We start from the raw sequence: 25040 nt of genomic DNA on the forward strand, positions 1-25040 counted from the left end.
CTGTTCTTAGTATTATTAACATTAATATTTCCATTCTTAATCATATGGGTGACAGGTTACGTGCAAAGGGGCTGACTGTCCATCTGTGGGAAATGTTCTATGGTATGGTATGGTATGGTTCTTCATCCATAGTGGCTGAGGGATCCTATGTTTCTGCAGTGAAACGCCATAAGGGTTTCAAGAGTGCTGTGGCAAGACTGCTTGATGCAGGAGAGCAGGGAACAACAATATGTCCTTTTGATTTTGTTCTGTTTCAGCTGCGTTCTTAGGTTAATCCCTGGTCTTTATCCTAGAGGAGGTTTGGATGTAGAATTGCAGACACCATGTCTTTTCCTGGGCTTACTTTTCCTCTTCTAGCATGCTGTTCTTCTGCTGAGGTGGAAGAAAACTTCATAGGCTTTAGGATTCTGCATTACTGGGAAGCGCTAACTAGTGCTGTGATAACCAGGGCGGACTAATGTTTCCAACGTGCACAAATTGAGGCGAAGAGTTTTACTTCTCGTCACATCCACTTAGAACAGGATTGTTCCCAAACTGTGGGTGCTGAGCTTTGCGCTCCCCTGAAACGGCTGTTAGGGACAGGAGAGCTTCCAGCAGTTGCTGCAAGCTGGATCTGTGTTCCCATGCAGCAGCTATAGGTGATCCCATTCTTCAGAAGTGAGGCGACTGCTGATTGAGCTTCCTTTCCACAGGCCATAAAAACTTTAAGAAGAAAAAAAAAAATCATTCTACTCCCAGTTGCAAGTGATACACAGAAGAGAGTTTTAACTAGTGCCTAGGCTAGAATGTTAATTAAAGTATATTGTTAAAGGCTAAATACTAGGTTGGGGATTAGGTAGATTGCCAATGGTCAGGGAACAGAGGCAGACTAAGACAAAAGAAGATAACTGAATAGTTTGGACTGTCATTATGATGTAAAAAATATAGAGCATCGTCTTGAGATTTGCGAGAGTAGTCCTAGCAGGTAAGACAGTGAATATATAGCGCACTGAACTTTTGGGGAAAGATGATGCAGACCCCCTTTGGGGGGAAGGAGATGAGGATGTACAGGATCCCGACAGCAAGCTGCATGGGTAGCTCTGTTGCCCCTCTCAAGGGACTGGAGTCATGTTTGATAATACAGCTACAGCAAGGCAGGGGGCAGTTATCAAGAGAAGAGGAAATCCTCCTCTCAGCAAGCTGGAAGGAATCAAGTTCCTAAACAGTGAATCAGCGCCAAATGGGCTATACCCTCCGTTCCCAGGAAGTGTGTGTGTGGCGGGGGGGGGGGGGGGGGGGGGGGTTAAAGCAGAGCTCTCTCTTCCAGACGGCTTCTTACTGAATTATGTTTTGTTCTCTTAATAACTTGTTCCGACACAGCATGTGTACTGCACAGCAGCAGCAAAATATCCTGAAAGCGTGTCTGTAAAGAGAAAAGTTCAAGGAAGAGTGAAGCTAGCTCTGATTCGGTTGTTTACCATCAATCAGACCGTTGCTTGGCAGGGAGTGGATGATTATGAGCCTGAACAAGCTGCAAAGGGGCAGGAAGAGAAGTGGAGGCAGCATTCTTCCTATTTAAAGCTGCATCCCCTGAAAAGAGCGTTTGCAGACTGTGCTGGAGCTGGTGCTGAAAAAAAGGGCTTGCAGACTTTGTCCTGGAGCTGATGCTGAAAGGCAAAAAGATTCCCCAGCTGGCTTCATGGTGCTAAAATAACCTTAGGTTTTTGCACTTTTCACTGCCCAGGAGGATACATGTCTAATATCTAGGCATGATGGCAGTCTGGGTACAAACGAGAACTTTTTTCATCCTTGCTGCTTTATTAGGGCGATTTGTAACCATAAAAGCACAAGAAGAGGAAGAGTACGATGGTGGTGAGTTTCCCTTTTCTTTCTCTTGGTATGCAGTGCGCTTCTTGCACGATTTGGATAATAAGTGGAATGGAAAACCTTTGGGATACAAGAGTAAGGAGATTTTTTGTTTTATTTGCGGAGAAGAGGGCTGCGAGGCTTGCACTTGGGGAATACAATCGGAATGACAAGGGAGGTTTTTAAAGTTGCAGTTTTGCAGTGTTCCCAAGTCAGTCTGGGCACTGTTCTGCAAACGCAGACCAGGGGAAGAACAGTTAAATGCAAAATACTGCTGTGGGGCTCTTAGGAATAAACCCTGCTGCCTGGCATTAGCAACATGTGGGGCTGTGGAGACTGAAAAGTTTGCAACAAAAGAAAACACTTCAGATGAGACTGACTCTGGGGCTGGAGACGAGCCTGAGCAATCTGAGCTGAGAGAAGCAAACACAGAAGCCTCGCAGGGTGGAGTCTTTTTGCACGGAACTACATCTGTTTTATCGCATTCTTTGTTTCAGAGGAACACAAAAATGTTAGTTTTCCTTTTTCATTCTCTTTTGTTTTCCTTTTCCTCCTCCTTTCTTTCCTTCTCCTTCTCTTTCCCACCCGCTCGCTCGTGCTGGCGAGGAATCCGCTGAATCCCCAGGGGCCGAGTTTGAGGGAGTACAGGCTCTCTTGCTTGGTACTTTCCCACCCTTCTGACTTCGTCTGAACAACTTCTGAGCAGTGGTTTAGCAAGCTGTCTGAAGGCAGGAAGGCTGGCAAGTTGCGTACCTGACTTGTGTAACACGAACTTTCTTAGGCTTTTTTATATCTCTTTTTGTTTAATATCATTTCAATCCCTGTCAGAGATTTGTAGTCAGGGGAATTTGGTAGCAGCTGTACTCTTTCTTCAGTCTAGGTGTCCTGGTATATTTTGGTTCCCTGAAATGGGAAAAGACCAGTTGTAGGATATTCTGTAGCTATTGCACTCCTGAACATATTTTTGGACTCCTCGTGAAACATTGTTAGACATTCTTTGTAAAAGAAGCCGAAGGGACTAGTAAATTAAGATATAATACAGTTTGCAATTATTGTATATTTTGGGGAGTTTTATTTTTCTTATAACTGAACTTCTCTTGTGATATGCTGCATTGCACAACTGAGGAGGATTGAAATCCTGATGAATAAGGTGGGGGCAGTAGGTCTGATAATACCACTCTGCAAATAAAAATGAGATTCTCCTGACTATGCACAGCTGTGTGAGAAGTCCCAGAGAGGGGTCATTTGGTATAATCTTGGGAGTATAACTCTCTCTATTTCCAAAGAAGAGACATGTCTTATATATATTTTTCAGGTATACATACAACAAAAGAAAACACTTGTGAAAATATTGACTTCCCTTTTCAGTATCCATTTAGTAAAAGAAGATGGCTTTCTTGCTGTTTAAAAAAAATTAAAGCAAATCTTATATGAGACTTCTGTGGGGTTAAGTTATTACGTGTCATTTATTAGTTTGTTGCTATTATGGAAATTATGGGATGAGCCAGTGATGTAACACCACCTTGTGGGATGTACTTCCCATACACTGGTGGCTGGGCAAACTGTGAGAGGTACTTGACCAGCCAGAGAGTAAAATATGCTGTGAGAAATTAATGACATCTGTTTGCACTTATTTCACTTAGTGATTTTTCTGTTTCAGAGTATGGTAGCTTTTGTCTACCATACATGCTAGGAAGCTGCTGCTCCCATGTTCCTTATTAACAAAACAAAAAACCCCAACCCCAAAACAAAAAAACAAACCCCAAAACTGTTGGAGTGTTGACAAGGGAGGTGCACAAAGAAGAGGAGGGGAATATATCCTGCACATAGGCCTGGTTTAACTATATGAACAAGATGCTTTCAGTTCTGATTAAGTTCCTGATTGAGGCTCACAAAGGTTGCGGAACGTTTTTTTTATTTGCTTGTTTTTTCTTTTTTTGCCCTTAGTTTTGTCTCAAGTTTAGTACTAACTTGTGCGGAGGTCTAAAATTAGTTTACATTGTATTGTACTGTAGGTAATTTTATACATCTTGCAGCTTCTGCACTTTTTCCCCTTTAGTTGGTCAAATATGCCATTTGAATGTAGGTGCCATAGTAAACAAATTTCAGAGATCTCCGGAGAAGGAAGGAAGGCACTTTAGAAAGCTTAGATTAAAAAAGACCACCAGACCACCGGAAAATATGTAAAATGCTTTTACCCATCGTTTTTCATGCCAACATTGAAAAAGTGAGAAGAAATACGTATTAATTCTCATAACCACAGTGAAAGACGGAAATAGCTTTTGCAAAAGCATCTTACAGAATTTATCACCACAGTGAGTATGAATCTATGCCAGCCTGTGTATTGGTAAGTAAACTGAAAATAATAAAGCAGGTAAAATGATTTTCAAAAATGTTTAATAAAAGAACTCCAATGCTGCTTCAAACCAAACATATTCCTTAACAATTGTTTTTGGCACTTATCGTTGCTGCGCTGAGTTCCCTTTAACTATTGCCAGTTTCTATATTCACTTTTTTCTCTTGGAACCACTGGAGATTGAGCTGTGTTTCTCAAAAATGCTTGAAGGCCAGTAGTTCTGTATAGTGCACGCACTTAAAATGCACATAAAAAAAGTGAAAGACGCTTTCAAAAACAGCAAAGCGAAATAACTGTAGGTCATTTTGAACTTACATGTTTTAAGTATGTCCCTTTAAATGTTATTTAGGAATAAAGTTGGCACTTCAGATGGCTAGAAAGAATGAAGGGTCTTAGTTTTACATCTGATTCTGCGTAGAGGTCCACCTGATTCAGAAGAGCATTATGGCCAAAAGGTGCCCATAAAATAGCTGGAGTCATGCGCTGGATAAGCCCGGAATACTTGGAGGCCCTGAACTCTTGGTGTAGGAGGTTCCACGCACAGTACCATCTTTCCTCTTCCCTTAGGAATGAGCTTGGAGGAAACTACTAGCAGAACTAGTGCGTGCTCCTAGGCAGTTGCTTTCCCATCCACAAGTGTAAATGTGATTGCTTTCTTCCAAGAAGTTATTTTAAAAAAAAAATAAACACACGTTCTGAGGAACTCGGTGAAAGATCTCTCCCTTGATTAACTTGGATCGGAACCGTGGGAATTGTCTCCCTGTGGAGGATTTGTCTGCTGTGAACTCCATGCAAGCGTGGCAGTGATGATCTATTGCCATGACTTCCTACGTTTCTCACTGTAATCCTATAATTGCCATTAGGTTCTCATCAGTTTCTGCAACATGCTGTTGTCTACGTACTTCGTGGTAATTTATGCATCTCTGTCCCACTCTTTTAATGTCAGCCTTACTTCAATTGAGACCAGTGAGAGACCTGGTATTGATTTTAAAAACAGCTGGACTCATTTCCCTTGTTCCACTGGGTGAGTAAGCAAAAATAAATAAGGGTCATACCAGCTGAATTCATGATCCTCTCTGTCATCTTCTTTGAATTCTGGAGGTCTTCCGCTTTATCTGGAAACCGTACAAAGGAGAGAGGAAAATGGTCTGGCCTTAATGGAGACAGAAACAACCAAGCTGTTAGAATGGGGGCTAGTAAGTGTGTCCATTATCCCCTTACTGATGTTAGAGACGTTAGGGAGGAAAAAGGTTGATAAGTTGCAGAGTCTCCTCTCCATGATAGATGCTGGGAATACAATGGCAAGGAGAAGTTTCCTGTAGCTATGAGGAGGAAGAAGAATTCTTGAGCATTCACACTAGATGCTCCTTTAGTTTTTCTTTTTTTTTCCCCTTTCTTCCAACCTTATAAAGAGTCCTTAAAGCTCCTAAAGAGAATGATGTGAAAGGAAAAAAAAAAAAAAAAAAAAAAGCCCTCAGCATTTCTAGCTCTCACAATTTTAGCAAAGATCTCATGATACTTGATTTTTGTTCTCCCTAAAAGTTCCAGATCCCAAGATCATTTGCTTATGTGCGTACCTCTGCTTTTTTAGAGTTGAGTGTGTGTGAAGGTATTTAAGCTTGTGGGTTTAATCATTCCAAAGGACTTGAAAGTAGAAGTGATTATGATTCTAAAAAATCAGAACATGAGAATCCCTGATTTAAAAAAAATGTTGCCATTCTTTGGGGACTGACTCATGATTTTTAAATATTTGTGGTTGGCTCCCCAGCTTGTAAAAATGTGGAAAGGAGATTGTACACAGAAACTTCCACAAGTAGAGTCCTCAAGAAGAGTCTTTCTGTTCTGAGCAGACTCTAGCTCAGAAGTATGGAGTCCGTAATTGAGGTTCACTCAAGTCATACGCATCAGCTTTATGTTTTTCAGGAGATACTTTGTGCCTGAAGAATAATTGTGTGCTGTGGTGGTTAGTGCAGGAATTTTTGCCACAGTGTTTGCAAATATAGATTATTGCCATAGAAACTAAATGATCATTTCATCCTCTCAATCTCCTCTCAGTCTCACTCTCATTCACATTTTGGCATTCTTCCAGTCCATTTCTTGGTGAAATACAACTTGGTGATTTATTCTTTTGGGTTGATTTGTTCATGTAAAACACTACAGGATCAGTCCTATTGAATAATAATGCTCGTTAATATAAAACTAAGCCTTTTGCAATTTATGTTAACTTTTTACAACTTTGTTAGCTTTTTAGAATTGTTCAGAAAAAAAAATCTCTGCCAAAACTCTGAATTTATTATAGATTACCTAAAATTTATTACCTGCAAAAAACTCTGCTTAGAAACATCATTTGCTGTTGAAGTGATATCTTACCAGACTCCTGTCTGGGTTAAGTGAGTCACAGGAAGTTACATGATATGTCTGTGATTAGAATTAAAACTGGTCAACTCACCAGACTACTCAGTTCTGTGAGAAAAGTGCAGGGATTTTTTGTGTGTATATTTAGGGAACCAGTGACTCTGCGGGCAGATCTTCATCCAACATTATGATCCGTTAAAAGAACTGAGCAGATGTACATGGCCTGTGTGCAACTATTTTTCACTATACTGAGAAAGGCAATGATCTCAGTGCCAAAAAATAATAAAGTAATAATAAAAAATAGTGGAAATTCCAGCTGGAGACATGTAATCTATCCTTGTATGTACACTGATTGTTTCCCCTTGTATGCCTTTGTGGTCTTGCTCATTTTTGTGTGTAAGGTCCTGATGATGGAAGAACTTCTGAGAAAAAAATCGATTAGAAAGAATAAATCAGATAGTGCTGATCAAATGGATTCTCAGTTGGATCTGGAAAGCAAGAATGGATTTGCACTTTAATAACTTACTCTATAGACAAAAGACCCTATTCTTAATCTAATGCATAAGGCTAAAATAAGTATTTTTCAGTGTAAAATGAATAAACTAATCAGATTAAGTTGGAATTTCAGTTTTTAACAAAGGCTTCTTGGAGTTTGAAACTTCAGAACACTAGAGAAGATTGTCGCACGCTGCATGAAATCTCGAAGGGCAACAGAACCGCGTTGTTACACTGCAGTTCTAAAGCCCTGGCTAGAATGTCGTGTGCAGAAGGTCAGGTGTAACTTGAACTGGAATGTGGGAGGCGTTAATTCAATATATAATGAGAAGGGTATGAGGAAAACTGTTTTTTCAGTAATATTGTACGTTAATTATTCTTCAGTTATTTAAGAAATCACATACTTTCAAGTTGCATTAAAATTGCATATACGTCACATAACATTTTGAGGATGAGAGATACTTTAGAGATGACGTGTTTACTGATTACATGTTTAATGTAGTAAGTACATTATGTGTATTTACAAATCACACCTTGTCTCCACAGCTTTTTATCATATACTATGTTTTAAAGACCTGGGTACAATATTATAATTTCTTACACTTGAGAGGGTAACCTCAGATTTAAATTTGGAGAAATTAGAAGAGTTGATTCTGTTGCTGAGTGACCAAAAAGGATACAACAGTGATACCATCCATAGGAAGTAACACAACCTTGACTGTAATCATTCAGGGACACCTTCTCAATGAAGGCTTTAGCTGTAAACCTGTCTTTTTTGCCATAATTAATCCAGCAAAGGAAACAATTTCCTTAAATTCTGTAAATAATTTCACCAAATCATGAATCCCTCCGTATTCTGATTATGGCTCTGGCTTATCAGTACGTGTCATTTGTTATCCTCCACTTCTTAACTACGTTGTAATGTTAAGCGATTTTAAGCCAATGAGAGTCTCCTGGCTACTTCTGAAGGATTAAAGGTTGCAGCAAAATTCCAGTAGCTATGGCCATAGACATCTTGTTGAAATATGGTCTCAGGAACACTAAAGTACGGTAGATGTTGGGACCCAGCTATTTTCTGTCCATGTTGCAGGCTCTGCAACTGTGGTTTATGTTGAAAGCATCCGTACTGCTTAAAAGGAGTCCGAGTTGGGATGGGCTCATGAACTGAGTTAGAGTGTGCCTTAATGGGTTGTGCCGAACACGTGGTCTTGTGCTAAGGCACAACATGAGGGTGTCATCTTTACCCTGCAGGAGTCACAGGAACTCTGCATACCGGGGTACTGGAATGCATGCCTGGGTGTCCGCAATGCGGATGCGGAGCCAGGCTGGGCCTGGTAGACCCTCATCGGCAGGTGAGCCACGTGGGCATGAATCAGACTGGACTGGCTTAGCAGATTCATTTCAAAGAGAAAGTGAGAGGCGATTTTGTTTCTAAGTTGCCCAATATTACTTGTAATTGTCTGTTGCATTTATACCGTTTCAAGTAAGAAATTTGTTGGAATAGGTGAGAGGAGGCATGTTGTTTACCTGGTATGCTGTGTAACTGACAAGGTTGTAAAATGTTCATCAACAGTTCAATAGGTTTTGGCTGTTTTCCAAGTTAACAATTTAAAAGGCCAAAATGAGTGGACTTCATTCTTACTATTTGTGAGCAAGGGCACTTAGATGCTCTTGTTTCCAAACTATTTTCATGATGAAATTGCATATTTTAATTTTGAATAATTTCCAAGTGAATATTTAAAGTTTTAGCAACAGGAGGGAAAATAGTTACTTACAATGGGAAATACAATTCGCCTTAAGTTTGTGTAGTGATACAGAATTTTGATGTTAGGATGGCATAGAAAACTTTTACAGTAGACCAAGAAAGTTGTTGATGATTCTGAATTTATTCTGAGGCTATATTAGGGGCTTATTCATACTAGAAAATATTAATACAGAATATTCTAACTGTGGCTTTCTTTAATGCTCTGGTATCAGTGTTTGGGAACTAGAGTCGTTATTCTTTTGTTCCTAGAAAAAATGATAGTAATTTTGTGCACTTAAAGAGCTCATATTAATTGTATGTTCATCCATTATGACTTACCACCGAATTCTATTTTCAGCTGTTATAATTTGATGAAGCGTGAGCCCAGGCATGTGAACTTCCTCTAAAATCCTGAAAGGTGCCTCAGACTTCGTGCTGTGTGAGACTCCCTTCCACTGGAAGGTCCACGTAGCGCACTCTGCTTAAATGAAAACTCTGACGTGCAGCGTCAGATGTGGGGAAAGCTTGGCTGTCATTGGATTTGCTAATAAGAAATACTTGTTGCATAGGTTGATTTATGGTTATGAAAATAATAAAGTACAGGAAACTTTGGATGCCAGTAAACTGTTGTTACTGTGGTAATTAAGATGAAATATCCAAACTGTTACATATAATCATCCTTTCTTGCTAAGCAATATAAAATTTCCATAGCCTGCTGTACTGTCTTTTATTCTTGTAGTAAGTGATAATTTCATTATTCCATTATCCCACCTCCTCTTGCTGCTGAAAGGTCACGTGCTATATAAGCATGAAGATCAAGAGTGATTGTCAGAGGGCCAGAGGTATGATGATCTCTTGTGCAGGAGCCGTCTATTTATGCAAACCTTGCAGTTCTGTTTTTATTAGCTGATGATGATAGGTCTTGTCCTTGGAGAGCTTCTCTAAGCTTGTTCTTTGGCCATGCTGCTGCCAACTGAAGTTTTATTGGAGATATTTTGGAGAATGTGTATTATTCTGCAGCTTCACATAAAATAATACAGGTGGAAAACTGATCTAACAGAGGTGTGTTTATACTGAAAGACTTCCACAGAGTTTTATGTCTTCATTGGTTTTCATTTATAGCTTTGGACTAGTAACAGTAGCATGGGACGGCTAAAGAGTGCATTTTAATACCTGGGCCTCTGTTCTCTGGATAATGTGGCTGAATAGAGACATAAGCAATGACTCTGGTACTGCTGGCTGGAATTCAGAGTTTTGGACACGAACTCATTTAGAGTAGGAACAGAAGAATGAACTGTCTCTGAGACCTGTTCCCTGCTGTGCAGTAGATGTCTGATTTAGAAAGTCTGTACCATGTCTTCTCCATATATTCTTGAGTCATAGAATGCTTGCCAGAGCCTTCAGCAAGCTGAAGATCTGAAGTGAAAGAATAAAGGCCTAATGATAATGTGGAGTAGGAGCAGATTAAGGGAGATCAAAAGTACCATCGTGAGTCTGTGTCCTGGCCCACTTGCTCCAAGATTAAAATTGCAGTCTAAAATTATAATGAAACTATAAGCCAAAAGACATGAAGAAACTATACCTTATTTTAGAAGAAATTATATCGCAATTCCCAGGATAGTCATATTATTACAGGTAACTTCAGAGGCTATTTTGAGAGTTTTGCTTAAAAAAGTCCTCTCTTTGCTAACAGATCATAGAACACCTTGACTGACTTTTAATTCACTTTCCAGTCTGAGTTCTCATGTCTCCTATCTTGTTAAATATCAGGCCAAGAAAAAATAGATGAGTAGAAATTAAAGCAGAAGCAATAAACAGAAGCTGTTCTTGCTTGATAGCCCATTTCCATTCAGCCTTTCACAAACACTTTCTTTACAGGTTTCTACTAAGTCTTTTAATATAATGAAAACACGATGTAATGACATAATGATTGCTGTTGGTATGATAATTATTTTTTATCATTTTCTGCCTCTCTTAAAGTGGTTCTTTCCTTCAGCTACAGTGCCTTAAGTTTGCCAAAGGCTGCAGCTCACATGTTCAGTGGCTGGGTAACAGTATCCTGTGGCACGTTGCTGAGACAAATATTTGAAATCTCAGGCTAGAGGAACGTTCTGTAGACAGTGGTATATGATTAAGATTATTAGGCATAAGTACAATTTAGCTGTCTTAAGAGTCAATGCTATTTTAAGAGAATGAGGTTACCCTGAATTATGAGTTATTAAGTAATGGAATTGGCAAGCGTGTATACCTTTTTTAATGGAATATAGGCTTTCTCTTTTCTTGGGTTTTCCCGTTTACAGTCTGTACTAATAATCAGCCTCCTGGAAGAAAAAATACCCTCTAGTAGTTGAGTGACCTCCTAGACTCTAGGAGGTTTTCTGAAGCGCTTCTTACCGCTTGAAAGTGTGAATTTACCTTATTGTAACTTATCTCCGCAAATTTCCCAGTTCCAATGGTAGTCGTATTTAGCACAAGAAGTTGTGGTTGAGAAGATTCTCGGTGGAACCTGTGGCCCGGCTTGTAGAAACCAGTCACTGAAGCGGAGATTAAACACTGAGGGCCTTAGCTGGTAAAGTACGTTTTGGTTCTGTGATCATCCTGGCTTAACATTGCGTAGCAGAATGACTTCTGGTATCCATGCTAGCTGAAGCTTAAGCTATCAGGTGTTACTTCTACAGGCAAAGGTCATTTATTATAGTTTTGGAAAATTCTTCACCTATTCATTGGGAAATTTGAAAATCTATTAGCTTTAAAGTCTTTGGGATGTGAACAGATCTTTCCAAGGTATTTTAGGGATCAAATTCATAGACTGTACTATAGCCTGTCTATGCCCCTTAAGGGAGAACTTTCAGCCTCATTCGTGGTGTGTACTATGCTATTATCATTTACAGTGGTGGTGTTGTGGAGGAAAGACACTAAAGATTTTCTTGCTTTTTTCGGATAGTTTTAAAAGACTGTTACTTAGTGGCTTTACGCTGTGCCGATGTAAAAGTATTTGACTGCTGGTAAAGCATTTGGTCCGCTATCTCGTGAAAGTGTAGACTCAAAGTTACTGTTGGATTGAGTGTTACTGTTGTGATTAGGGAGGAGGGAAATTAATTAAAGGTACACGATTATCAGAGATACAGTCATGTATCTCTGTTGTGCATGATTTCTCATTGTTTCACAGATGGTCTTTTGTAATCATCTAGAACAGGAAAGAAACAGGACGTTAATGAAATTTATAGATGACACTGAGGAATAAAATATTTGCCATCTGTGCAAAAAATACAGGGAAGAAATATAAAGAACAGAATTATCTTAGAAAAAGGTACACTAGAGTGATTCAGTAGCCCCTCGCTCCGCAAGTGTTAAGTATATGAAAGATGTAGGAAAAGGTACTACCCTTGAGGGTAGTAAAAACAAGTAAAATGTGAAATTGCATTACGCTATGCGATAAGAGGAGGGTAAAACCAAGAGTGCTATCCTCTTTGTCATATAGTAGGATCTAGTAGAGAAAACAGTTCTCATGACCCAAATTAGGAGGAAAGGATGTGGAATAGGAAAAGAGGCTTTTGTTCATCCTTGAATGATTAAGAGCCTATCAGCCCAAACGATACATGGAAATTTAGAGGACACAGCCAGCTGGAAAAGGGGGGATATTTGGGCGACTAGATTTCTTTTATTCAAAGTTTTTGCCGTGTGTACACCTGCCAGACTAAATATTTAACTCTGTATATCCAAAGATCTGAGAAAGGAACACCAAAGGAAGCAAGACAGACAAGAACTTCCCAGAGATGCTTTGGGTATGAGGGGGAGCTGATATCTCTTGAGGAGCCCTTGGCTCTCTGTGACTGAGATAGTGTTGCCCTCTTGTGCTATCAGGTCCTGGAAAAAGGAGTGGAAATAGTTTGCGTCTCTTTATTCATTTTCCATTGAAGGAGAGGCTTCTTTTATTAAAAAATAAAATTTATACATACATAGAAAATCTTTTAGATTCCTAAAGAGAAGGCTGTAGTTAGTCTCTTAGCTTGATGATGCAGTAAAAGAACCTCCAAAATTGAAAGTATTTTCCTTTAGCTCTTACTCAAAAGGAACATGGAAGAGCAGCCAGATCAAACCGATATAGCTAGCTTTTCACATGCTACATATCAGCCTTGGCAGTGCTTTCTTAGGAACATGAGGTATTAAAATAGGGTTTTTGAGGTGAGGCATACAAGGTGGAATTGGAGCATTATGTGCACTTTGCATCTCATGACACATGGCATCTGATTTGTTAGTTATCCTATATTTTATGAAATGAACCTTTAAAAACACAACTTGAATCATCTGAACAGTGAAGGGGAACAACTTCTTTCATAGACCTGGTAGTCAAATCATAGTACTTTTATGTGATCATAGACTCGCAGTTTTGCATCCGAAATCCCATTTTGACTACTAAAGCCTTTGTTTTCAAGAAATCTTAGTATAATAAATAGATAATGCATTTTAATTTCAAATTGCATGTACTAGGAAAAAAAATCCAAACGTCTGAATGTAATGCTCTATATCTATTTGAAATATTCTTAATTTAGAACTCTTTCAAATTAGGAATGTCCTTTGTATTGGGACAATACAAAGCTACCAGTAAAGCTTAATTTTTTTTATAGAAATTTAGAAGTGTTTGTACCTTATTGCATGTTAAATTTTCGATTAGTGCAATGAAATATGCTTTTAATTTGGAGGGAAGCCCCTGAACTCTCACTCAGAAGATTCAAATATTCCATAGCCAGGGAGTATTTAGATATTTGGAAAGCTGCTGTTTTTTTTTTTTTTTTAATAAAAAAGTAGCGTGGTGTCTCAAGACATCAGCCATTTCCACTGTATGGGAACTCCATTGCAAGACAAATGCATCTCATTGGTGAAAGTGGTGGAGGATGATTTCCAGATGTTTAAATGCTTGTTTTGGCAAGAGTTGCAAAATACTGGAACACGCATTGGCAACAAAGAAAGAGAGGAAGTAAAGAACCTGATGTAAGAAACCTCAAGCTCGGCGACAGGCAAAGCAGAACATGGAAAACGGAGCCATGTGGGGAAGGAAAAGCCAGCAAAACAGGATGGCTGCTCTGATAGCACTAGATATTAAAATTATACTAATGACTGGCAGAGTGCCAGGAGTCTACTTCAGAAATTGGGAGTGAGAGGTTTGACAAATTGTCTTGTTTTTCATTTTTCCAGTTGAAACTTTTGCTGTGGGGCTGAAAAATTTTATCTAAATCTGGATACTGAGATTGAGTAGTTTTGGCATGATTTATGTTGTTATTTTAAAAGGCAGGACCCTCCTTTGAGTTTGTTCAGCTCATCCTTGATCTCAGATGAAACTTTAGGGTGCTACTATAATATACGTAGTGAGACATAATGCTAATAATATATATTTGTCAAATTGCATGGGTTTTCATGCTGAATAGCTTGACCAAGGTTCAGATGTGGAACCTAGCTCCTTAGCAAAGAAGTCTCTAGACAGTGAACCAAATAAATTGTTGCTAGCTGTGAGGTTTCAGTAAGCACACCTCTCTGCTTTACCATATTATATCAAATCATGCACTCTTCTTGTGTATTGGGATGATGTTTGGCAGGGGGGTAGGAAAAGGAGGGTGCAATACCAGTATCTTGATCTCTTCAGGCTACTTGTTTACTGTCACGAAGGATGCCAGGGCCATCCACTGTAAACTATATTGCTCAGATTTTTATTAGTGGTGTCTTTCTAATGGTTTTAAAATTGAGGATATGGAGCACTTTTTTTTTTCCCCCCCCTGATTTTTCCCCTGGCTGTTCTCAGTTTCTTTGAGCCTGCCCTGGTCTCCTAGGAAGCCTCTGTGGTATGGATTTTTTTTGTTTTTTCTATTTTACAGGCACTGTGCAAGATAGGCAGTTTATTTTGTATATGTTTGAGTATAATGAACAGAAAAAGTAAATATTTGGTGATTTAAAACTCCAGTTCAGCGGAGTACTTGAGAACCTAAATTTAACAACATGAAAATGGCCCTATTTCTTGTAATGCGGTCTATTTGTACCTGGTTATGTTTGCCTAACTGTCTTAATGAATAAAGACTATAATTATTTATTGTTTTCATTTGGAAGATGCCAAGAAACATCAGAGTGTATTCATTTGATGTAAGAATTAATTAGGAAAAACGTTGCAGCAGTAGGTAAGTTGTGATGAAACATTAGAGTTCATACTCTTAGAAAGCTTATTATATTGAAATAAGTGCATGCAGAGATTATTTTCACATAAGGAATGTAGCTTGAATGTGTTATCACTGCAATATTAAAGTTATGCAAACTTTTCATGATCAATGCTGAAATTAAGCGATGATGAGTTTTGCTATCTGTACTCTCTGCCCAAATTCACATGGTTTCGACTAAAGGTGGTACCAGTCCTGAGTAAATGCCAGCTCACAAACACAGCCTAATTTCTGGTTTCAGTGGAAACCGTGAGAATCTCAGTGGATTTAATCTGAATTTCATTATTCAAATCTTACGCAAAAGGTCATTACAGAATCTCTGTACCTAAGAACTAAAAGCAAGTTTAGGTTTTCAGCCTTCTAAAGACCAGTTATTTACTTAATATTATAGATAAACTCCTGATAAATTTTACATGAAGCCACATTATGTTCAGTAAAGATTTAAGTTTGAGGTAGGATTAAGCATGCCTAAACTGGGTAGTAATTTGATATTTGATGTGTGTAACATCATAATCTGTAGCTCTCTCTGGAAAAATGTGCTTCAGGAGACCTCCACTGAGCTGATGACAGTAGGAGAAAACTTGACTACCCTTGGAAAGGGGGAGGCTACCTTACAGCCCTGCTTTCTAACAAGCCACAGCTGTGGCGTAACCTAAGTCCCATAAATGTCTGTGAGCATTGCCTCAATCCCATGAGAAGAAAACTTGCTGATGTTCCCTGCCTCTTTCACATGGGGGCAGGAATAACAAGTGAGCAATTTATGGCGCGCAATCTGTAAAAGGCACACAAGACAGCAGGACTCTGCTGCTCTTGTTCATGTCGGCATCCAACATCCCTGCTTTAAAAGCCTCAATCACTTCATTGCGATCACTTGGCAAGTAAGGTACTGTTCAGTAAAGAAGTAAAAGCTTCTTTGTGCAGCTAAGGTTTTTTGTGTATGTGGGTTTTTTTTTAAGCTTGCTTATCTCATCAGTTAAATTTTAAACTTCTGAAGACTATTGGTCTGAAAAGGTTATCACTGTTTGTGAGATAAAATGTGTCTGTGGGCTGAAAGATGATGAGCTGAAGTGAAAGCACGTCCTGTTGTATGGTATGTTATTCAGATTTGCTAACCATTGACTGATACTCATATTAGCCAGCAAACTCTTAAATTCCAGTAGTTTATAGGCTCTTCAAATGGTAACTTAAGAACGTTGTTCTTTGAGAGAATTGTGAAACACTGTGCAGCAGTTATTACGACGAATTACAAAATAAATACAGGCTATGTGGGGCCTGTGTGTAAAGTCTGTTCTCTACCCTTTTCTACCCTCACAGAAGAAAAAGGGTATGGATTTACTGTATCCTTATTATCTCCTAGCGTAAGAAGACAAAACTAAATCTGGTTAGGGTTAATGGAGTGGTTCATGTTTGGACTCTCAGTTCTTTGTTTACTGTGAAGCCGTAGGATTTGGAGCTGATTTAGCCAAAGGGTACATTTTTTCTAGTTTCTACACTTTTAACTAGTGATTGTTTGTTAGAACTACCAGCTTATACTTCTGGTCACAACAAAAATAAAAATCAGACCAATTTTTCCTGATTTTGATTTCATTTCTTTTTAAGACAGCTAAATTAATTCATCTTGATCTTTCTTTTCTTTCATCTCGTTGCTTGTGGAGGCTAAAGGACTGAAATTCCTCCTTGAAGTCTGGAAGATTTATAATTTTCTAAGTCATTTGTTTATTCAGTGTAATGCAGCTCACCATGTAATGTAAATACCAGAACTCTGATGCTCCTAAGTATGTGGATAGCATTGACTTGTAACTGTTTGTCCAACTGGCAGAGCTAGCTTTAGGACATTTGTCAACAGTCAGGCAATGCAAATAGCTAATAATCCTGAGCCATTCTGATATCCAACAGATTGTGCAGTTTAGAACGTGCTTAGGCCTGGTTCTCTTGGTCTCTTTTTCACTAGGTAAAGAGTTCTCTTTCCTCAGTTATCTACTATAAAGATGACTGGGATTTGGCAAAAGATTTTTGAGCTAATGCAAGATAAGCTGGTCTTGCCACTTCACGTGTCCGTAAAGGCAAGACTTCTAATACCGACGAGCCTAGCCTAAGATTCTCACCTTGCTCTGAGAAGACAGCAACAAGTAGTATAACACAACTACAGTTAAAAGTAAGTTTAATAAAAGAAATTGTTTATGAGTCTGGTATCCTCTGTTACACTGAAAAACTAAGCTAATATCTTCAGTTTGATTAGGAATAGCAAAGTCAAATTTTCAAAAAAGCATAGGGATATTAAAGGGAAAAAGGCAACAGCTGTGTAACCTGTAGGTCACTGCAGGTGATACACAGTTACAATGTTTACATTAATATTTTTTATGTGATACGGCATAACCTCTTCAGGCATCCAGGAGGTTTCTTTCAAGTGTTAATGAACCAAATATATCCCCTTTTCCTAAGGAGGATGGAGGGGTGTGTGCCATTCTTCATCTGTAGCTCTTCGATACATTTTTGTAGCCCAGGGATAGATTTGGAGCTGGGAGAAATTGCAGATATGGCCATTAGCCTTACCTATTCATGTACTGTAGTTTGAAGGACGTGAAATATTTCCTGAAAATGCTTCTTCCATCTGTTCTAGCTTACAATGATTTTCTTGGTTTTTCTTTTTTCCCCTCCTCTTTCTATGGGAAGCATGTAGAAGCCTGCTACTGGAGAGCTCTGACTCTGATTATGGAATTGTCTTCACACAAAGTGCCTGAAGGCAGTGTTTTTCTTCCAACCTAACTAAATGGGTAATGAGTTTTCCAGCACCTGTGGTAATTTAACGTTCACTGTTGTATTATGAAGAGCCTGACATGCTTGCAAAATTCAGGTTTTCTTAGCCTTTGAAATTTCTGGTGTCTCATGTGTAATTAAAGCTGAAGTTGTTGGTTGTGCCAGTGTTTTAGACACTTCTTAATCAGAGAAACTGTCTGCAGAAAGAAATGTCACTAACGTACACTGTTTGGTCTGGACATGAACGTCTGCCTTTCGTTATCTAGTCAAAAGGAAAGATTTAGTGAAATCTTAAACAGGCTGGTGTGTATATTACTTAGGCTCTATCAGAACATTAAGAAGGACAGAACAGAATTTAGAAAAAAACCTACACGGATTACGGTTCCCGTTGATCCAAACTGACTTGAAATTGCAAAGAATCTGTATAGATCATTGCCAACATTTTAGGAGGCTGGTGGCAAGATGTGTTGAAAGAGAACTCCTGAACTGAAAAAAAAGTGTTTGTGTCTCTGTGTTCTGTGAATGCTGCAGCACGACGTCTGCTACGCCAAGATTCGCCTGCCAAAGTGGGCTGACGGCACTGCAAGCTCACAGAAAGAACACTTTGTTTTTTAGCTTGAGGAGTATTCCTTCTGAGTCATAATCCATTTGAACTTTCTCATCATAGTAAAATATTATGCCCTTTCCAAAGTAGTCTACATACACTAATGGGTTAAACCTGGTTTCCTTAATGTATTAAGGATGTTACACTGCTAATAGGTAGGGAAATGGAAGCATAGGGTAACTAGAAATGTAATTCCAAATGTATGCTAATTCTGAATATTCACCTCAAACACGTGGGTATCTAGGCCTTGCGTTCACAGATCTATTTACACAATAACCTTTTGAATAAGGGTATTTCACAGTGAGCCCTAGACACCTGTTTTACACCAGGAATTTTTTATCGTAATTCACTTGCAAAAGAGTGTCTTACTTGGAAAAAGACTAATACACTGATCTTCGTATGCTGTCCTATTTGGAAGAAGGTGCTTTTATTAACAGATATGATTTACATGGATGCTGTTCTGCTCTTTCATCGTTTGATAACAAATGTGCATCTGGGATTTAATTTATTGCCCTTAAGATATTCTGAAGAATAGTTATGTTCTGAATGAAGTGAACACACTCTTTGTACCTTACCTGCTGGCTCTCCTGTCTTGGTGCCTGATCACTTGATTCCCTAGGGAGTATTTGTTTTGGAGAGCGCTCTCCAGTAATGGATTAGGCCTGTTTTCCCTGTTTTCCATATTGACGATAAATAGTACATAATTACTTAAATTCAGCCAACTGTAGTCATGAGGTGCGCATAGAAAACTTAACTTCAGAGAGGGATTTTACAGAGCTTGCACTGCAGTTAAGTTGAAATGGCAGTTGTTTGTGGGAATCGTATGGTTAGTTATACCCTGTGCTGTGCCTTCCTCCAGTTTTGTGCTGTGAGAGAAACATATCATCTGAATGAGCACTTCTGTGAGGATGGCCATGTGAATATTTTATTATTTACAGTATTATTGGATAATAATAATGACTTCATGTTGCTAATTAAATACCCTTACAAAACAGGAATTTTAGCACAAATCTATTCTTTGATATTTTTAGTTCAGCCAGTCAAGACATTATCATCTACTCATATGGCTCTATATTCACAAAAATCTCCAGCTCCAGGCTCAGATCTGAACCTGTTACTCAGGCCTCCATTAAGGGCAGCTGGATTCAGAAGGTGTAGTTTCTCTGCAGTGTGGGGGCAGGAGACGATGGATGGCTTTTCACTCTGGAAAGCTGACATTTAGGGCAGGATTTGGGTCACTTCTGACTGGATACGTCCACTGCAGATTTGTCCCCTTCTTAGGGTGCGAAGCACGTTTTGGGCAGACATTTCACTTTTACTTAACTAAGAATGTTAAATTTCCTCCTTCGTTCCATATGCCTGTTTTCCATGTTTGAAGCAATGCAACCAGCCAGCACTCTTTTCCAATTCCTTCCTCATGCCCGGCGTGTGTTCAGCTCAGTCTCTGGTCTTGCCTTCTGGTGTCCTGCTCCGAACTGGGAATTCTCGAGTTCCTAATTTCCTGCTTATGCCAAAGTTCTTTTTATTTTGGACATTCTCCTTGTTGTGAGTGGAAAAAGGGGAAAATTGGTTTATTGAATATATACCAAGTACCATTTGTGAAACAAACAATTAGAAAACCAATTATTTATTGACGGCCCTAATTATGATTGAGTTGATTTCTGCACTTGAAAAGTTCAAAAAAAATCTCAGTTTTTCTTGTCGTTCTTAGTAGATTAGCATAATGGAAACAAAGTGATTAATTTCAAATGAATGTTTCAAACAATAGGATTTTATTTTCACAACTGAACTAAGCTGACTGTGAAATGGAAATTTAACTGTTTCATTCTTGTACCACTTGGCAATGCGCTACCAAACTTAGATACTTCACCTACAGTGGAAATATTTTTCATGTAGTAGAGACTGAAATAGCTTGAGGTAGAGACACCTGTGCAGGTGCTGTATTTAACTGAGATGATAAACATTTTATTTGAATGCAATATGAACAGATTTGTTTGCACAAGAAAAGTTTTGGCTGTGAAAATGAGGCCTGCAATATGCTTATTTCTTAATGCAGCTCTGAGGAGGTTCACACGTTTTACTTATTTTTCCTCTGGTCTGCAGCGTATAACCCAAGTTCAGAGTTTGGGAACAGTGTTGGGGAAAACTGCTTGCAAATTGAAATCTCTTTCACGGGAAGAGATTGTCCGCAGTCAGCGCTGAGACACAGAAGCAGTTCCTCTTGCAAGGTGGTTGCTCTGTGCAACTAGCCACTCCTAGGCTGGTACCTTTAAATGCAAGTAGGTCTTTGCTATTTCTGAAATCAGCACCAAACCCAGTGAAATAATGGCAATTCACCGTTTATTTACTTCAGTTTTCATAAAAGAGGCCTATCCCAGGCTCTAGGCAACCTGCCATCAATTATCCACACAATTCATAACAGTAAAAGCAAAAAGCAGCAAAGCATACCCACAGTTGCCAACTGCTTAGCTTAGGGAAAATGAAATCATCCAGCCCCTCACATTCCCTTAGGCCCTGCAACTTAGCCCCTGTCAAACATTTGTTCCAGGAACAGGCTATGTCTCTGCTGGAGTTAAAAATGTACATATTAATATGTTCCAGCAGATCATGAAATTTCCTAGCTTAGAAAGTTGACTGTGCCAAGCTCCTCTTCTGTAGACTATAATTTCCTTTCTAAAGAGAGAAGAAGCATCTGGTCCTGCTCAGTCCCCAGGGCAGTATTCCTCCTCCACGTCAGCAAGTTGAAGCTTCAGTGTGACTAGCCAGGGTCAGCTGTGGACTGCCTGGAATCTTACTATTAAACAAACCATGAGTTTTGGATCCGAACCAAACCCCCAGAACTGAACACGCTGAAACATTTGAAAAGTTCTGTTTCTCAACCAGAACTCAGTTGCAAAAGGTCATCAACGCAGGCTACGCACATTGCCTCATGTGCTCTGAGACTCGAGCACAAAACCTCTCAGCATAGCTAGGATTAAAAATTCAGTAAACGGTGTGGTCTGCTTTCATTCGTCTGTGCAAAGGACAAGGGAATAGGCTGCATTTAACTTTTTGGGATCAGAATTGAACTGGCAGTTTAGGATTATCTCAGTTTATTTACAAATATTTAATTAAAACTTCCATCCTCTACCTTTCTCCCATGGTAGAAATTTAAAAGTAATGAAATTTTTGCCAAAGGCTATTTTTTAAAGGTGATAATATAAAGCAATGCTATATTTGGGAAGAATGATAGATTACTAATTTGAGGGAGAGAATGTGATGTTATCTGATTCCTCTGTCACCCTGGTTTTCTTGTCTATTCCTCTTTTGACCTTGCTAAGAGGAAAATACAGCAACGTTATTGTTGGCTCTCAATTAACCCACGTGTTGTTGGCTGTTGGCACGGTAGGGTTGACAGAGATATTAAAAAGGGACTCTGAATACATTAATCAGAGAGATGAGAACAAAATGCTTCCAGTGGAGAGGAGCTGTCTCCTGAGTTTATTGCCTTAAAAAAAAAAAAAAAAAAAAAATCCAGAGTGTGGTAATTTTCAAGGCGCTATGGTTGAGGCCTAACCTCTCCCTAGCCCGCTTCTGAAAAGTCTGGTTGAGCGGTAATGAAACTGATCACTTCACTAGTGGAGTTTTGGGGTCATGTGCCAGCACTGAATATTTTTGCTATATATTTTCCCTTGATTACAGTATCATAATCAGGTAACTGATACATGAAAAAAATGCTCTGTTAAGTCAGATAATTTGTCTTATTGTCATGAGGTTTCTGTTTGGAAGAAGCAGATCTTGGAACAGCTCTGAAGAGCTGGTGTAAATTACAGTGGTTCCATTACTTCAGTGGAATAACTTGCAGTAGCCAAAGATCTGCAACGTTATCCAGAGATCAGGTGTGCCACGTGATTTTTTTTCCCGTTGTCCATTAAATCATAATGTATGTATTAAAAGTCTAGAGGGTTTCTAGTGTAGTGCTGGTACATTCATTGTGGTGTGTGTTGTTGAAGCTAACCATATTCAGCAATTATGCAATGTTTTATCCTTGCCAGTGCTGACCTGGCGTACAAAGTACACCAGTAAATTTGGATTTATTTCCTAACCTTCAGGCTATAATTTGGTGATACATGAAGCTCCCGCAATGTGCACACTTTCAAACAGGAAAAACAGCAAATAAAAGTGTAACGATTCATTGTCTGCCACTTATTCGGCCCCGATCCAGTACAGCCCCTGAAGTATGTGAATTAAACCCTGGATTAGGGCCTCCCTTAGTTGCTGGGATGTTGTTACTGACAGGTTCCACAGTTCTTCCTGTCCCAGTTGTGAAATATGAACGAGACTTTTTTCTGTCTTAGGTGAGAAACTGGGCCCAGTTTTGACCTTGTGCCAGTGTTCAGTTGATGCTCTTTCAGACTTCATATTTAATGTTATACATGAAAATGGCAGTTTAGGGTGTTAGCTTGCATCAGAGGTAAAGACTATGAGTGGTCAGGTGTCGATGTACTAATTCCTAATCTGGAGCCGATTGCATACTGTTTTCACTGAGACCACTGTAAACTCCACGAGAACGGACCAGATCTTGTTGCTTGATTGCTCTGTGGTTAGATCCTCACTAGGGCTCAAGCTGTTCCTGTAAAATAGATTCAAGGATAATACCAACAAGATAATTTCTATTTGAAAGTATCTTTAGAAGACTGGTTTGTCTCCTCCCGACTGAAATGTGTTTAAGGTCTTTATTACTTAAATAAAGTATTGGAATGTCACCAAGTTGATGTTCTAGTAAAATGAATAACATTAAGCAAATGATCTATGTCTGCAAATAACCACGTAGTTCTTTCCTGCACTTTGTCAGTGTTTTTGTCCTCTTTGATTGTATCTCCCTCTGTCTTTTAAAGCTTATTCATGAAAAGAATTAAAGGGTAATCCTTGCTTAGAAAACGAGGATTTACTTTAAAAGTTGTCCAAACCCTTTTAACTTCAGTATGTAGCTGGTCTAAAAATACTGAGTTCAAACAGAATAGGGTGGATGAAACACTGAAACTGTAAAGCATGTATGAAAGAATTTGCGTATGCAGATGTGGGACAAAAGAAAGAAAGGCTTATTATGTTGATGAAGTAATATTAGGATGTCTAACTCAAAAAGAAACTCAAGGCATTTTGGAACGTTGGCACAGTGAGATGTTGATATTTCTTTTCTTTGCTAGCTTTTATTGAAACATTTAGGAATAATTTATGCTTAAAGAATTCTTTGTGTTGTCGACAAATGGCTGTATTTCCAAACAAGAGGTAGAAGATAGTATAAAATTAACTTAATTTGTTTTGAAAAATAAAATTTGTAATTTCAACGAATTGTATTTACTAGGAAAAAAGCAAGTACGCATCAGGCTTTTTACCACTGGGAAAATTCTGAACTGATTTTCACGTCAAACTGTTCTTCAAAGCAACAAAATAAGCACCTGCCCACCCTGCCACAAACTCTGTAACTGCTGTCCCATAAAGGCAGGCAGAGTAGTGTCCTTACTAGAGCGCTAGCATGGATGTTTCCAGTACTGTTGACTTGATTTGAAAATTAATGTAGATGGGAGAAAAAGGACACAGGGCCAAGGAATTCACACGTGAAACTGGAGCGGGGAAGAGTTAGGTAAGGCCCATGCTGGGAGAAGGCATTCACTGTTGCACTCTTTCCTTGCCTTGCAGTATTATAGGCGAGCACTGTAGTGAAAAGCCCCCTAGAAGTAAGTAAGCCCCTTCTTTCAGCCTTGCTGTAAATCAGCACACGTTTCTAAAAAAAGCTTTTTTTTTTTTTATTTTGTTTTAATACTTTCAATTTCTGTGGGATTTCATGTTTGCTCCAAGCTAAATAATGTAAAGTTATTGTTTAGTATTATGTATTAGTTAATAATAGTGCTTGTGCTCCAAAACAAAAAATGCCCAAACAAACGTATACAGTTTATTAATGGCGTGACCTATTTCGGCAGTTAGTGGATTGTCATAGTGAGATGAGATATGATTTTGTCTCGGAGTAACCCTCTTCAGTTACTTCCTGAATGTACATAATTGAGACTGTTAGAACATATTTTATTTTATTGTCCATATAAACATTAAGATCTTATTGTGCATTTAGCATTCTCTTTTTCCTCAATTGACAGGTTTAACAGTAGTAGTTGGTTTGAGTAGAGTAGTTGCTAGAGTAGTTTGGCAAGATAGGACACTGAAATAAGCTTTCTAAAATTCAGTTCTGACAAGCATTTTGTGTAGTTGCGTTAGATTTGGAAATAAGAGCAATCCAAATAATTTGTAGGCAGTATGGAGAGGCAGGAAACAGTCTTAATCTATTATGTTTATTTTTATAACTGTGGATTAAAGGAGAGTCTCATGGCTGATATGTTGAAGCTGTGAAGATATCTGTTTGATAATACTTGGCATCAGATCAGTTTCAATAATAGCAATATGGACTATGTTTGCTTCTTAATTGTAATTAAGGTTTATTAATTGTGATTAAGGTTTATTTTGTAGTATGTGTTGTTTTCAAGGTGAAACGTGAATGATGACTCACATTTATAATTGCACGAGATAGGAAGGATGTACAACATTCATTCTAAAAAACGTAGATCCTGAAGGAGCTAAATGAGTAATCTAAAGACGGAATTACTCACGCTGCGCTCAATATTTTGCTGCCTTTTCATATATTATGCTCCT

General features: G+C 38.7%; 1 protein-coding gene across 3 annotated transcripts in view; it reads left to right on the top strand.

The window, feature by feature from the left end:
- COL5A2 (collagen type V alpha 2 chain) overlaps window positions 1-25040 on the top strand; it is a 205929-nt gene that overhangs the window by 89114 nt on the left and 91775 nt on the right. The window contains exon 1 of one of the 3 annotated variants that reach the window (XM_009666274.2): window positions 1260-1851. The exons of the other annotated variants lie outside the window; for them this stretch is intronic. Coding sequence (XP_009664569.2) covers window positions 1749-1851 — 103 coding nt within the window. The 5' untranslated portion in view covers window positions 1260-1748. Of the gene's footprint in view, window positions 1-1259; window positions 1852-25040 lie in introns of those variants that run through there. 3 annotated transcript variants of the gene reach the window in all.

This window comes from Struthio camelus, chromosome 6 (genome assembly GCF_040807025.1).
Source record: "Struthio camelus isolate bStrCam1 chromosome 6, bStrCam1.hap1, whole genome shotgun sequence".
Lineage (NCBI taxonomy): Eukaryota > Metazoa > Chordata > Aves > Struthioniformes > Struthionidae > Struthio > Struthio camelus.